The sequence below is a fragment of the Sesamum indicum genome, linkage group LG3, assembly GCF_000512975.1.
Source record: "Sesamum indicum cultivar Zhongzhi No. 13 linkage group LG3, S_indicum_v1.0, whole genome shotgun sequence".
In the NCBI taxonomy this organism is placed as follows: Eukaryota; Viridiplantae; Streptophyta; class Magnoliopsida; order Lamiales; family Pedaliaceae; genus Sesamum; species Sesamum indicum.
Window position 1 is genome coordinate 13568029 of NC_026147.1, and position 16313 is coordinate 13584341.

Sequence of the window (16313 nt, forward strand, 5' to 3'; positions counted from 1 at the left end):
TTTTAGCGCTAATATTATATTTTCTTGATCATCGCTTCTAATATTAGCCGAGTAACTTAATAAGTTTAATTTTTTATTATTTAACGATTAATATTATATTTTATCGCTAATATTATATTTTCTTAATAATAATATATTATATTTTCTTGATCATCGCTTCTAATATTAGCCGAGTAACTTAATAAGTTTAATTTTTTATTATTTAACGATTAATATTATATTTTATCGCTAATATTATATTTTCTTAATCATCATATTTGACATACATAAAAATTAATACACAAGAAAATTTGAGGGTTCAATTGAGGAAAATTTAAAAAACAAAAATCAGAGTAATGAATCCACAATTTTTCTTTTAGAAAAAATGTTGTGAATTAAATCGTTAGTCGATAACGATTTTATAAAAATATACATTTTTTTAAAGAAAATATGAAGTCGTTACTCCGAGAACAACTTCACAAATATTTTTGTAACGACTTCGTATAGCTTTTTATTATTTTCAAAATTATTGGGTCTTTATAAATTTAATTAATAATAAATATTTAATTATTTATTAATAATAAATTTAATATTTTTATTATTGTTGTGTATAGAAAATTAACAGCAATTATATGGTGGGACTTTACTCAAAATAACCACACTTATAATCCACCAACATTTTAAAAAATTACTTGGTGTAGTGTCCAACATGTATCGGACATGAAAATGGCTTGAACATGGCATTTGAGAATCCAAAAATTAAGAGGAAAAAAAAAATAATTTCAGCACGCCTATTGGCATTTCAACACGTTTTGGACATATTTTTTTATTATTTTTTTTATAATTTCAAAAAAATTTGGACTATCTTTAGAAAAAATCAGGTTAAAAAAAATAATTCGCATATCTCAAAATAAAAATTTTAGGATGAAATTACTAACTATTCGAAAGATGGTCATAATAATTTAGCTAATTTAGACAAATAAATTTTTTTATTAGGAACTTTTTAAAAATAAAATGATTATATATATTTTTTAAACCAAATCTGATTCAAAATTTAGATGTAATTTATTTTATGTTTTATCTTGATATTTTTCAGATTATATATTTTAATTTTATGAGAATTAAGAATATATATATAATAAAAATATATACTATATATACTCATGTTATGTCCTAAATTTTTTAATTGTTTCATATCATCATGTTTGTGTTGTATCGTGTATGTGTTCATGCATTATAATACCATACAAATTATTTTTTTTTTTAAGAAATAATTATGATTAGAATGTATTTTTGATAAAAAAAAATATTATTATTAATAATATTATTTATAATAAATTAAATTTTGTGTGTGTGCGCGTTGCAACGCGGCAGGTGATTGTTCAAACAGAGGCCGGAGTGTGAGGGTTCCCTCCATCTTTACCGGGAAAACAAACCGCTCGTTTCTGTTAGTTATCCCATTCTCTCTCTCCCTCAGCACAAAACACCAAGCCCCAAATTCTTGAACAAAAAACAAGAATTCAATCATTATTATCCCTACTGTTATGGATAAAAAAGAGAAGGCGAAAGAGAGAAGAGAGAAGCGGCGCCAAGAGATCTCTCTCCTCCGCACCATTCCCTATTCCGATCACCAAAGGTAATCACCATTCAGCATTAATCAATCTGTTTTCTTTTTTACGGGAATTTATTCAGTTTTTGGTGGAAATTCATGGGATCAATTCGAAATTTTTGTTTTTCTCCTTATGATTATTGTCCTCTTTAAGGTGCCTTGATGGCGGAAATGGGAAATGATGTGTGGAATTTGATTCGTCGAGGGTTTGTTGTTTAGGAAAAGCAAAGAGGGGTTAATTTTGAACGTACTAGCTGAATTTTGTTGAGGGATTGATGGTGTTGGAAACTTCAATGGCCGTGCCTTTTAGAGCAGTATGCCCGGGATCGGAATAAGATTGTCAGAATTTAGTGGTAGATAAACCAATGTCGGAATCCTAAGTTGCCTTTGGCCCATGACACTGGTTGTTAGGATCCTTTAGAGAAAGTTCCTTGTTATACAATTCAATCTTGTTTGACCTGCCCTTTTTCTTCCACAATTTTCTGAAGTTTAAGAAAATGTAGGGAAGTGTATTCCTATACTTCCAAGAATGAAATTTTGAGCAAGACTGTTGATTATATATGCTTTATTCAGATGGTGGACCTCCGAGACTATTGCAGTGGTAACTGGTGCAAATCGAGGAATTGGATTTGAGATTGTGCACCAACTTGCATTGCATGGATTGACAGTTGTTCTCACATCACGAGATACTGGCGTTGGTGAAGAAGCAGCCAAGGTCTTACAAGAAGGAGGCTTGAATGTGGTGTTTCATCAACTAGACATTGTGGATCCTTCGTCAATTGAAGCCTTCACAGAATGGATTAAAGAAAACTATGGTGGTATAGATATACTGGTACAATGGCCTTTTCCTTTTAACTTCTAGCAGTAACTGGTTTTCTTGTAATTCCTTCGGCAATGTGTGTTATAGGTACTGCTTGCTTCCATAAACTGAGAAAAATGAAAAAAGATAGATCCACCGTCTTGCATATATCCTCTGCTTTTTTTGGCATTTAATATGCAATACAACAAGTCAAAATGTTTGATCTAATTATTGTAAAACATGACTGCTCTTACGTTCTTGAAGTATTCTTTATATGGCAATATTGGGAAATCAGATGATTCATCTATGAAACTTCAGTTATTAGACACACTTAATTCTCAGCATGTTGGTGTATCAGTATATCTATGTGATCCCTTATATTTTCAAACTGAAATAACTTAAAAGTGGCATCAACTCTACATTGTTGTTTGTCAGATTTGGATTTTTTCATTGACTATACAAATAATTTCTAGATAAACAATGCTGGAGTGAACTATAATGCCGGATCAGAAAATTCTGTGGAAAATGCTGAAAAAGTTATTGCTACCAACTACTATGGGACCAAAAATATGATCAAAGCTATGATTCCTCTTATGAGACCCTCAGATGCAGGTGCTCGAATCGTCAATGTCAGTTCCAAACTGGGAAGATTGAACGGAAGGCGAAATGTAAGTGAGAGCGCTTTAGCTTTAGATTGAACTCACAATGCTATGAGCGAACACAGCTGCTTTCAGTACCCAAAGCAATACATTGCTTCCATTATCATAACAGACAAGTTTTGTTTGATTGTGCAGAGAATTGAAAATGATGAAGTGAGAAAAAAACTGGGAGATGATGAGGCACTATCTGAGGAAGTAATTGACCAAATAATGGATACATTCTTGGAACAAGTAAAAGATGGCAGTTGGACTGATGGTGGATGGCCTCAAGTTTTCACAGATTATTCTTTGTCAAAGCTGGCAGTTAATGCATACACAAGGCTGATGGCGAGGATATTCTCAGAAAGGCCAGAAGGTCAGAAGATATACATCAATTGCTACTGCCCAGGGTGGGTGAAGACTGCTATGACTGGCTGGGCAGGACATGTTAGCCCTGAGGATGGGGCTGATACTGCCGTGTGGCTTTCTTTGCTTCCAGAACAATTTATAACTGGCAAATTTTTCTCTGAAAGGCGCGAGATACATTTCTAAAGCAGAGATTGGTGCTTTGTATAAATTACATTGCAGTTGCATTTTTCCATCAAAAGAATGGACAACAGGTGAAGGGACGCTGCTGCTATAAAGTACTTTTACCTTCTATCTTAGGGGATTGGCTGCTTAAATATGGTCTGTTGGAAGTGGATATAGATAGGAAAAATACTTGTGCTGACTGATTTTTTCTCGAGACGAGTTCACAAAGGATGCTAGAACAGAACAATGCCGTTTCTCTGCATCACATTGCCGGGGCTCACTGTAAGGAATCTAGTTTTGTTTGCTTCAGTAACCACAGAGCAGTGAGATTTAATCAGAATTATTTCATTTGTTGTTTTTGAGACTAAGGTTTGTTGTTGCAAGTTTTAATGAATTTGATGGAATGAAATTCATATGAGTATTCATTATGTAAAATTTGCTTCCATGAATGTTGAGAACACAAGGTTCAGATACATGGTTTAGCAACATATTGATCCATATGAAGAAGATTATAGTTTCATGGATGCTTTATTCTCCTTTATGTTCTCATGGATGAGCTGCTTATCTAAAAGCCTGGATTAAGTAGATTTACTTTTTATATAATGGAATAACATAATGAGAGCAATCAAAATAGTTCATCACATTCATTCCTCCATTAATATACATTTTCATCACATTTCTGTCTGAAATTTAAGGGATTTTCTGATTTAATTTTTTTCATGTAAGATTTTGTGTATTGATGTTCACCTTAATTTTGTTGTTTATAGTATTATACAATTTTGTTATATTAGTCATATGATAGGAAGAGTAGTATTTATATTTCTTATTCATGTATAGTGGATTTGGACATTTATACAAATTCTTATAAAAATATACATAAAAAATTACTTGGTGTAGTGTCGAACATGTATCGGATATGAAACATGGCTTGAACACGGCATTTGAGAGTCTGAAAATTAAGAGGGGAAAAAAAAAACAATTTCGGCACGCCTGTTGGCATTTCAACACGTTTTGGACATATTTTTTTGTTTTTCTTTTAATAATTTCAAAAATATTTGGACTGTCTTTAGAAAAAATTGGGTTAAAAAAAATTAATTCGCATACCTCAAAATAAAAATTTTAGGATGAAATTACTAACTATTCGAGAGATGGTCATAATAATTTAGCTAATTTAGATAAATAAATTTTTTTATTACGAACTTTTTAAAATAAAATAATTATATATATATTTTAAACCACATCTGGTTCAAAATTTAGATGTAATTTATTTTACGTTTTATCTTGATATTTTTCAAGATTATATATTTTAATTTTATGAGATGGGGTCTTGATAGAGGAGGTCAAGGCTGGAGTTCCTCTCTCCGCATCCGAGTGGGTATAGATGTCAACAAACCTCTACGAAGGATTATGAAACTCCTTACAACTTTGGGAGACGAATCTCTTATCTTTTTCACCTATGAACGTCTACCGAATTCCTGCTACTGGTGTGGACGATTGGGACATATTCTAAAAATTCTGTGGCAGTCATAGAACTATCCGTCCAGAAATAGCTGAAGCTTGGGGCACGAGCAGCAATTGATTTGAAACTTAGATTTTATTGGAAAAAATTGTTCTTGAAAGGGACTGTGCTGAGCTTGTCAAGCAACTGGTAGATCGCGAAGACTACTCGTCATCCGCTGAAGTTCTAACCCACCACATCTTCCCACTCTGTCCGCAGTTTCTCTCTTTCTCATTTTCTTTAGTTCGTAGACATGGAAATTATGTTGCACATTCTCTTGCACGCTCTGCTGTTAATTTTGCTGAAGGTCAAACAGATCTTCCTCTTCATTGTATTGACAAATTTGCCTAATTTATAATATCTTTAATTTACCCTAAAAAACATACACACACACACAAATAAGGGTTTTCTTTCCATATCTTACTCCAATATGTAGAAAATAGATTTCCGAATTATGCAATGATCTCGTCATAAATATTTCAAACTCTAATTTATAAAGCGGGCTACTAAAGATTGTTCATTGAATCGAAAAACTTTATCTCGTGCAAATTTATATTTTTTTTAAATGATAATTCTTTTTCTAAAAAATAAAATTAGTAACAAGTGATCAAAATATAAACGTTCAGTGTTTGAAAATAACAATTATGCATACGGAGTTGGTTGGTAAAATAAATTGTGTATTAACAGATTATTTATAAAATTATTAAATTATCCTTACATTATCAAATATGTCGGCCATCATTTAAGAGTATTTTTGAAATATGTCAGGACAAAAAGGTCACAAAAGAAAAAATCAATTTATTCACAAAGTTTCTATAGCAGCAATAAACATTTTCTCACCTAATTTAAGAAAACGTTCAGTAAAAGAAGTAAATTTCAAACAATTTTATTAATTTAATCTAAATTATAATCTCAAAAAAAAATTAATTTAGATGCTTACAAACGTCCTTCAAATTCGATTAAATAAAAATCAATCATAAAATTATGGATCGTAATTTTTCATTCTCGATAAAATAATAATTATACGATAAACGTATTATATTAATATTGTAGTTTGATTGAAGTGGCATCACATTCCATCGGGGCCAGATTTTGCCACCAAACACGCCCTTTCCCCGCGAGAATCCAAGTGGACGCAAAGACCGCCACGACGTTGCCGCTGCTTTAGCCATTAATCACCTCGCCGTCAATTCATTTCCTCCCTAATTCCACACACACACGCGCGAGAGAGAGAGAGAGAGAGAGAGAGGGAGAGAGATGGCAAGTTTGAGAAGAGCCCTTTTCTCCACCGTGACTCGTATTATCAGCTCCAATCGGATATGGCCGACCAGCCCACAATCTCTTCACAGGTATAGTGCACAAAAGTTTATTGTATGTTTTGTGATGCTACCTATATTTGCTTATTTTACTGATTTTTATTGGATTTCTTTAGGCCTATTTTGGGTTCCTTCGCCCGTTCCTACACTGCAAATGAAAGCGCCCAATCTCTTGATATCGATCTCTCCAACGAAGAAAGTAAAAGGCGCTTGTTTAACAGGTTTCTTGATTTCGGTATCTCGGCTGTTTTGTGCATGAATTGTTTGAAAGTTGCTTTCTTTACCTATAATTGTTTGAAGTTTTGCGTGGTTGATATAGAGTAATTATTCTGTGTGGGAATTTGTAGGCTGTTATACAGGAGTAAACAGAGGGGGTACCTGGAGCTGGACTTGATTCTGGGGAAATGGGTGGAGGATCACATTCATTCTATGGATGAAACTGGAATCAAGTCCCTTGTTCATGTCCTTGACCTGGTAAGATTTTGCTTTTCTTTTGGTTCCAGTTCTTGGTACTATTTTGTTGCAATTGTTGTTAAAATGTTTATTTGCTGCTTAAAATACACCAAGAGAGAGCATTTCCAATTTTTTCTTCTTTGATTTGGTTAGATGTAGAGTTTTGGAGTTTTTCTCAGTTAGAATTCTATGCCTAGAATGTGATATTTCGATGCACCCTCTCTTCCCACTCATGAGTTACCATGCTGGGGAATAAGTAATGAAGCATGAAAATGTTGAATTCATAATGTTCATGAACGTGTAGGGTCGGAGATGATGTTGCTGATCTAGTTAGGTGATCAGGCCATGGCCTCCATGTGTAGAAACTGGTGGTTGTCTGATAAAATATTTTGTAACGAATAAACACTGAGCTGCCGGAAAAGGTTAGGTAAGGGTTACTGATTTTTGCCAGAGCTCTTCTGTAGCTTGGATGATCATTCAAATGCTTTAAAAATGTAAAACCCTTTGTTGAAAAGAATAAGTCACAGTTCGTATTGAATAGGTGTTTGATGGACTGTTGATAATTTTTTTTTTTAAAACGGTCAATTCTTTTGAAATTTTACTTGTTGGTACTGTTACTAATGTCATGGAAGTCGACTATATTTGCTTCGAGGAATTTACACTAGTAGATTACTCTTTCACCGATTTTGGGTCATATTCCTACTTCCTAATCTGATGAATGTCCCATTTTGGATTCCCTGAGATGTTTAATAATATATAAAAAAGAGAAAATTTTGTAAGCTTTGTACTTTTACTTATGAAGGTTGATTAGTTAATGGTGTCATGTCTTGTCTTTTCCCCTTTCTGCGAGAGGCTGAGAGTTTATTTTGGCAAGAACATTACTGTCGGGAGCAATTGAACATTATATTTGGACATCCATTCCACAAGAAAGATAGGAGCAATCAAACCATCATAATTGATTGAGTGCACATGAAGAGTTCTGAATCTGGATTCTTGTCCCAGTATTTCGACCCAAATGAATGTAATGATGCTCGATCTTAATCTTTATGACACGCGTGCTCACTATCAGCACTGCCGTAATACACGAAGCACAACCTTTTGTTGCGTTCATATCTTGATTAAACGATGTTATCTCTGATTCTGTAGAGACTCGTCAATGGCTATTGCTACATTAGATTTGGACACTGAAACCTATTCTCGTATCCACTCCGATGCGATAAAGAGACACCTAATAATGAAGATTAGTCTGGTTTTCACTTCTTTTTGTCTTTTACAGAGCATGGTGTGACTTTGAAATTTTTCCTTGTGTTTGTTTACTCTCGTGAAGATTGTTGAAGTAGCTGTTCCTAATTCCTCTCTTTTTTGTGCCGACTCCACTATCACCTGCAGGAAAATCCTGATCTATGGAAATGGCTGACTGGTCAGGAGCAACCTCCGGAGGCAGTGAATGCAAATCCTGTAAGGCGAAATTAGACACTGAGTTTGCTCTCCATTATGTGCTCCTCAAATCCATGCGTGATATCTGAAAGTGTAATCTTTGTTAGGTTTTCGCGTCTGTGAAGGAAAGGGTCACAAACAATCTTGACAACCATGCTGCTCCCGAGACACGAGCAACACCCGGCCAGTCGTGGGTGAGAGGTTGGGACGACTTCAAGAGAGGTCGAGACAGCCCCATTGCTGGGAACCAGTAGTCGTGTTCACGCATCCATGACATCGTGATGGAGTCTTTCATATTGCAAACGAAATATAAATTGTGAGAAATACTGTCTGAGGCGACATATTCTATGGCATATCAGTCTTCTGGAGGTATAAAAATAAGGAACAGATGAGATCATGAATGTGCTCTCTGATGAATCTACTCTCTGATGAATGTACTAAACTGGAAATCAGCTTGATATTTTATTTTATAAGCAACCATAAAATAAAATACGTACTTACTATCATTAATATTTGGTCTAATGATACTGAATAATTTTCACATCAAATATAACTTTAAAAGTTTACTATGTTCTTCTAATTTGATTTCTGCATATAATAATTAGAGAGAAACCATGGCATAATAAACCTGATGGTGGAATTATGTTATATGTTGTCCGAATTAAGTGTAGTTGGTGTTGCATTTGTAATGATTATTCACTCTTTTTGAATTATACGATAATTACGTAATAAATGTAATACATTTTAAACTAAAATTATGAGCTTCATTTTATACCAACAGAATTTAGACTAAAATCATCCCTTGATGGTGGTTGTAAATCCTAAAATTTTATTACTATTCACCAAACTTATTGACAAGTATTTTGTAAATTTTTTATTCAATTATTCTTTCATTATACCAAATGTGGCAACTATAGATTACATCCATTTCGTTCATATTTTTGTCTCATTTTTATATTCATTCCATTGCCATCCAGATTCATTCCTTTAAGAAAAAAGCAACGAGATCTGTCACACGGGAAAAAAGAGCTTGTTTTTAGGATAATTACACTTCTTAATCTTGAGGTTTGGTGTAATTATACGTAAATATCCTATGATTTGAAAAATCACATCTAATACCTCTAACGTTTGCTTCCGTTTAACAAATAGGTCCCTTCATTAGTGAAAATTTATTAGATTTACTGATATTAAAAAAAAACTGAATAAAAAAATTAATATCTATTCTCAATTGACTTATTACGGTAGGTCAAATAATTTTTTTCAACTAAATTGCCCTTATAACGGTGAAGAAATACCTCGTCAAATGTATTAACATATGAAGACGTATCAGGGTAATTTGGTTATAAAAAGATCTATTTAACCTGCAATAAATTAGTAATAAATATAATATTTTTTAAATAAAAAAAATTAAGTGAATTTTGATTAATAAAATAACTTATTTGTCATAAGAAAACAAATTTCATGGATACTAAATGTAATTTTCTAATCTACGTGTAATAACGTTAAACCTCATGTGAGGGTGTAACTGTCCCTATTTTTTATCATCTTTTTTTTTATGTAAAAAAAATATTTTTTATCTATTAGTATTTTTATAAAGGGATAAAATGAAATTAACCCTTTATTTCGAGTTTGGATGAATAGAATTTCAAGAAAAAAAATATACGACTTTAGAAAGATTATTTTAGTCCAATTTATTGAAGATTTATGATATTTGTTGATTGGAGCTTAATATGGGCCGTGCCCCACAATCTAACCCAATCTATACAATCGCCAGCCACAGCTTTGCAAATTTTCTCCCCTCTCTGATTACCGATACAATATATCTAAATCCAAAATTAAATCAAAAGCCCCTTTTCAGCTCTACGGAAGAATTGATGATGCATGGGGCAGTTTCAGTGTGTGTGGATTGAGTAGAGCAACAGCATGTGCACCGGCTCGGTTTCGGGTTCGGACTCGGAGTCGGGCTCGAATGGTTGGAGCAAAGCCCCCGGAGTAGTGGTGAAGGCTCTGGTGTTAATTGGCGGTGCGTTGCTGCTGAAGCGTTTCACCAAGTCCACCACTCGCTGGGACCACACTCGCATCGTTGCGGACTCGCTCGCCGGTGAGAAGGTAAGTTTTATGGTTACTTTTGCTCACTTGTGGTGGTTATTTGTTTGCTGCCTTTTTGAAGAGTTGAAAGCTGTGGGTTTTATTTTTCATCAGTGATTGTTTGGGTTTTTGAATTGGTAGTTTTCGAGGGAGCAAGCTTCGAGGGACCCGGAGAATTATTTCAATTTGAGGTATTGGTGTTTTCTTTTGCCTCCAGGGATTTGTTTGGAAGCTTTGTGATTGATTACGGAATAGTTTTCTGCTGTTTGGGGTTATCTTTTGACTAGAAGATGATATCATTTAATGGGATTATTGATGTTTTGTGTTGTTATTAATGGTGTGGGGCTTGGGGCCTTAAGATTCAGTTCATGAAAAACTACTCAACTCTGGGTGCTTTTTTTGTTTTTTTGTTTTTCTTTTTTTGTGTGTGTGTGTAACTTTGTGTCTGAGGTTCTGTCCTGGTTCCAGGTAAAATCAATTAAAGGTGTTGCTTGTTCGATCTTACTCACTGAATGGTTAATTTGTAATTTCTGCCTATATTCTTAAGAAATTTGTTGGTGATTTCCTAGATGGCTTTCGTGCCCAGCTGCAGAAATGGTGGATGGTTCAAGGGTTTTGTACTTTGAACAGGTAGAATTTGTGAAATCATCTCAAATAAGTTTACCATTTGCATGATTTTTTCTCCTCTGCTGGAAACAGATTTTCAATTCATTCTTTTGGTGGCAGGCATTCTGGAGAACTCCTCACAAACCTTTCCGACAGGTACTTGATTGACCTAGTTCAAGAGTTTGAACCTCAAAGAAAATCAATGCATATGTTCTCTCAGCATTTTCTTTGTCAATGCAGTATTTAATCCCCATTACTATTTCCCTTTGGAATAGATATGCAAAATAATCAAGCTGTTATATTATCACTGTTTGGGATTGCTTTTGTTCGCTTCCTAACATTGTTCTATGTCAACATGTCAATGTTGAGAATGACAATCTTATTACGTGGCTTTCTGCTTATTAATGTATTCTAACAGCATTCTTGATGCAGAGGTTTTTCATGGTAAAACCTTGTTCAAAGGAGATGAAGTGTGATGTTGAGGTTAGTTTAGGCCTATTTTCTTCTGTTCAACTATCTACATATTTAATGGTTACAGATGTTAATTGTTTCCTGCCAAGATTGTTTTAATTTTGCTTCAAGATTAATCTTATTTCTATTATTGTTTGTACAATCCACAATCCTGCTCGCTGGACAGCTGAGTACATATGCAATCCGAGATTCAGAGGAGTACAGGAACTTCTGTGATCGGTCAAAGGACCAAAGGCCACAGCCTGAAGAAGTTATCGGGGTAAACTTTGATTATAATTACTTTTGAATTTTATATGTGTGTAACTGAAGAGTCCTTTGCCTATCTAGATTGATGAAATTTCTTTTTGTTCCCTCTTTTTATTTTTGAAGATCTCATACTTTGCTAACTTGTATCCCATTTAGATTTAGTGGGAAAAGGCGTCCCTGGCTCTTTATTATTTATGATTTATCAATTTCTGTTCCGTCTTTACTAGTTCTGATGATATCACCTTTGATTACTCATTACCCAGTTTAGATTTGGTGCGAAAGCAGCAGTAATCGTCAATCTCATTATTATCATTTTGTTATCAGCTTATTATTTTGAAGATTGCATCTTTGATAACTTGTTTCCCAGATTAGATTTGGTGGGAAAGCAGTCTCTGTCATCGAGCTCATTATTCCTTTCTAATCAATAAATTAAGGATATCTTGATCATTCTTCCCCTATTCTACTTTCTCCTTGTGGTTTCAAGGGTAGGAGTAGTTACAGACTTTTGGATTCTCAGAAAAAATGGTTGGAGTCATGAATTCCTCTGTCCAGGTTAGATATCTGACAGAGAGCTGTAGGAGAGAAAATACAGGAGAAATTGAGGCATTATTGTGTTACTTTCCATTGTAAACGTGCTGTTTTGAGAGCAGAATGAAGCACCTTATTTTCCAACATAAGTGAATGTATGATGCTTAAAGATTCAGTCTGGTCAAGGTTGTCCAATAGCAAAGATTCTTTTACACTGGACGGAGTGCAATCTATGGAAAAATGACCTCCTTTATCTGACGTCCTTGGTTTAAGATACATGCCAAGGATAAGTTTAACTGTCTAAGTCTGAAAAACTGCTAATTTCTGGAGTTAGAGATCAGCTGCTTTAAAGATTTGTGCAGGCCAATTGTTTTCCAGCCTATGTATTTTACTGTAGCCAAGCTGTGGATGAAGTGCAACTATAAAGTGCTGAAACATGAGTGGAAATCTATTAAGAAATCATAATAGAACTTTCAGAATGACATTAATGAGTAGCTCGTCTCCTGCAACACAGTTCTGCTACCTGAAAGTTTAACCATGCCCTAGAGATCTGCCCCCTCCTGAATTGGCATATTATGGGGATCATAAAGAACTTAGTAAGAAGGCTGTTACTCATAAGTCCATTGTTTGTTAGGATTTTCTATGGTAGAGTGGAGAAAACTGGAATGGCATGAGAGGCCGAGTAGGGAAGCTGATGATAATAGACACTGAAGTGCATATTAGCTTGTGCACAAAGAGGTATTTGACTGAGCTATAAGTTGATTTCTCTTCCACTGATGTTTACTTCTTTAATCCGGTTGGCCTTTCCTTTATCTTTTGGGGGACACAGAGCAGAGAGGGAATGCAGGAGGAGGGACAGGATGGTTGGTGAGAGGGGAGGTGATTGGAAAACGAGTGAAGTGCATATTGACAAGGATTTGACCTGAAGTGATATCCAGAACCTTGAACTTTCTAAGCATCCTGCTTGAAGGTTGATTCTCTTAGATATCCAGCAGATTGTTTCCAATCCTTGTTCATTTTCAGTTGAATGTTCTTTGGTATAATTCAGCAGCTGGAGTAAACTAATTACTATAAGTTTCACCATTGGTATATGAGCTCATTGTTTTGATTTCTGGAATGTTGGCTTAAGTTCCTGTGTTAGACATTTTCTCAACTATGCTTCTGATTGGCACTATCTTAAGTACTTAAATCAGCAAATTGTTAATGCAGGACATTGCAGAACATTTGACCACCATTTATCTCAAACGCTGTGATCGAGGCAAGCGTTGTCTGTATGAAGGTTCAACTCCTCCTGATGGATATCCTAATACATGGGTATGCCTATCAATGCCGTTGTTTGCTCTCCCATCAATACTTTGCTCCAAATTTCTGCTTTTCTGGACATAACCCTGAAAGTTGTCATCTTCTCTTTACTCAGTATAAATGTTTTATTTGTTGTAGAATGGTGCATCATATTGTACCTCGGAACTTGCTGTTTTGAAAAACAGCGAAATACACACATGGGACAGAGGCTATGATAATGATGGAAATCAAGTAAGTTTTTAGATCAAGTTATTGCCTGAACTGAAGTCTTCAATAGTGTATTTGACTAACTTCAATATTTGGATTCCTTTGTATCCAGGTTTGGGGTGTAAAGGGTGGTGCATACGAGTTTAAACCTGCTCCAGCATCAAGTTTTAGCGATCCATTTTCGTCTTTAAATTTTCCTCCCCAGTTTATGGAGAAACGTATAGAGGGTTCATTTGTCCTCCAAGAATGATCACTTCTTTGATGGATTATATTATGTACATTTAGTGTAACTTCTTGAAATACCAGAGCATACATCCTTCTTTCTCCTACTTGTATTTGCTCTCAGTATTGTACATAACACGTTTAATTCTTTTGACTGACCCCTAATTAGTAGAAGAAGATGGAGCCCCTGAGAATCCATCTCATCTTCACTAATGACAATGTAATGATTATGATTCAAGTTTTAAAAGCCTTTGCAGTAGGCTATATATGGATACCTCTATTATCATTGAACTGAGATATCTGATATCGATTTTCTATGATGCCTGGACACTGAAAACCATTCATCTTGCTGCCCAGGGTAAGAGGTGATCTTGATGCTGTGAAGTGAAAACCGACGTCGGTACCCGAGATCACTTTGGCTGAATTTATTTTCCCAGTATTTTTCTAAATAATTTTCTGGTGACACTGGTTTCTACATTGGTATGGTGGATATAGCTGCATCCAGGATCAATACCCCTGATGATCCATTCTCCTTATTACGGTTCTCATTATGGCACTTAAATTTTGATTTTGCTCTACAAGGGCTAGAGGATGAACATTGGAAAGACAAAAAAAGGATTTCGATATGAAATATACCAAGAAATGAATTACAAAAGAGAAAATATTTGAAGTACAATGACTTTTCTGGTCCCTAGATCATGATCCAAGCTATATCAACCTTAGGAAGTGCTGTTGAGGTAGAAGTATAAACCAGCTAATGCTGCAGCTCCAAGTGCTATTGCAAAGGGCAATGCCTGCCTGCACAAGCATAAATAACTCATCGATTTAGAATTCGTTCACTTTCATTATTAGGTTGTTTAAGCAATTTAATAGATTTAAGTAAGGTGTTTATTTTGCATTATGAATATTTGTTTTTAATTTAAAAGCCCGATACGAATTACCATTTGAGTTGAATAACTCAATCACCATCTTGAGTTATTCAATGTAAACAGCCTAAATAAAAACATATATATATATATATTAATACTTCCACGTATTTTTATTTTGTCACCCAAATAACACATATTACAAAGTAAACGAGGTCTTAGTATTTTACTTTTATTTCATTCCTAGAAAAGAAAAACCAAAACCAATTATATTAAAGTTTGAAAAGTCAAAGAAAAATTAAAAATAATAGCAGCAGAAGAAAATAGTTAGATTTATACCCAATAGCTTCATTTCTCTTAATCTGTTCTTTCCTGGCTTTCCGAACGTCAATGTTGTTAGCATCTTTAGTCACTGTTGGGGCATATGGCCTAAACCTCCTTTTGGGGGCACCACAAACTGCAACATATCCATCACATGTAAATACATTAAAAATAATGATAAAATATTATCTTTTATCTCAATTTTACATTAGTTTCTACTAAATCCAACAACTTCTGATGTTATAAAGTCACATAACCATGAAATAGAGTTAGCAAAAGTCATAAAATTACATACACGCTTCAGTTTGTACTCGATTTAATTTCACCACTTTTTTTATATTTCATCATTTTTTATAGCCTTTTCATTTATTTCAAATTTAAGAAGTTTCTGTGGACATGATTTTCCTACAACATTTGTATGGAAACAAGATGAGGAAATTAGCAATGTACCAGGACAGAAGTACTTATCAGGCAACTTCTCAAAGGGAGTTCTCTCATTGTAGATATACCTGCATTACCAAGTCACAATTCCTAAGTCCTTACAACAGGCGAAAGATTCAGTACAACATGAATTCATGCTCAACATTCCAAACAGAGTGAATAACATTACCCGCAGTCCCGGCAAATATAGGCCTCCTTGGAAGCCACACGCATAGAGAATTTTGGTGCAGTGGCTGGGGCAGCTGACACCTGAGGGGGCATCAACAGGTGGAGAGACGGAGAAAAGAAAGACGACGACTTGAGGGCGAACGGGCGGGCTGGCAGCCGTAGGCCGGCATTTCCCGGCGGAGATGGTGGTGCTATGGACTTGGCTCCATGAAGACTAGTGGGTGCCAAGGCCATTTCTATGGCTTACAGTCTTTGTTGAATGTGTGTTTTGCTAAAGTTTGGAATGTGATGAAGAGGAGATGGGATAAGAGAATAGTGTGTGTGTGTGCGCATGTGAGGCCTATGTGAGGCAATTTGGTTGTATGGAGACTACAAGTTTGTGTGGGAAGTGTGGCTGTCATACAGTTTATCCCTCCCCCACACACCCACTTTTTCCACCTTTCTTATCTTTCTATTACTTTCTTAAGCTACCTTTATTACATTTTTTTTTGTCCTGTAATCATTTACACACATTCTTTTTTTTCACAAACTTAATTATGAATATTTCACCTTTGGTCTTTTTTTGTTTGCAAATTTATCCATACGTT

The 16313-nt window shown here is 34.7% G+C and overlaps 4 protein-coding genes across 5 annotated transcripts; 3 read left to right on the forward strand and 1 right to left on the reverse strand.

Annotated features, from left to right (window-relative positions):
* LOC105158283 (carbonyl reductase [NADPH] 1) lies at positions 1355-4080 on the forward strand. The gene is made up of 4 exons (XM_011074981.2): positions 1355-1615; positions 2162-2420; positions 2861-3055; positions 3182-4080. Exons 1-4 carry the CDS (start codon positions 1524-1526, stop codon positions 3575-3577), a joined length of 942 nt encoding a protein of 313 aa, XP_011073283.1. The 5' UTR covers positions 1355-1523; the 3' UTR covers positions 3578-4080.
* On the forward strand, positions 6121-8770 carry LOC105158284 (succinate dehydrogenase assembly factor 2, mitochondrial). Its single transcript, XM_011074982.2, has 5 exons — positions 6121-6403; positions 6487-6591; positions 6718-6844; positions 8213-8281; positions 8368-8770. The coding sequence occupies exons 1-5, from the start codon at positions 6312-6314 to the stop codon at positions 8512-8514; spliced, it is 540 nt and encodes a 179-aa protein (XP_011073284.1). The 5' UTR covers positions 6121-6311; the 3' UTR covers positions 8515-8770.
* Positions 10011-14225, forward strand: LOC105158285 (chromophore lyase CRL, chloroplastic). Of its 2 annotated transcripts, none has more exons than XM_020692848.1 (9): positions 10011-10369; positions 10490-10539; positions 10918-10978; positions 11048-11110; positions 11387-11437; positions 11592-11684; positions 13409-13513; positions 13640-13732; positions 13821-14225. In XM_020692848.1, the coding sequence occupies exons 1-9, from the start codon at positions 10184-10186 to the stop codon at positions 13956-13958; spliced, it is 840 nt and encodes a 279-aa protein (XP_020548507.1). In that variant the 5' UTR covers positions 10011-10183; the 3' UTR covers positions 13959-14225. The 2 variants fall into 2 exon arrangements, with proteins under 2 accessions (XP_020548507.1, XP_011073286.1); XM_011074984.2 differs by having other exon boundaries at positions 10013-10369; positions 11075-11110.
* On the reverse strand, positions 14529-16110 carry LOC105158286. Its single transcript, XM_011074985.2, has 4 exons — positions 15728-16110; positions 15568-15626; positions 15136-15253; positions 14529-14728 (listed from the first exon to the last, which is right to left on the reverse strand). Exons 1-4 carry the CDS (start codon positions 15958-15960, stop codon positions 14650-14652), a joined length of 489 nt encoding a protein of 162 aa, XP_011073287.1. The 5' UTR covers positions 15961-16110; the 3' UTR covers positions 14529-14649.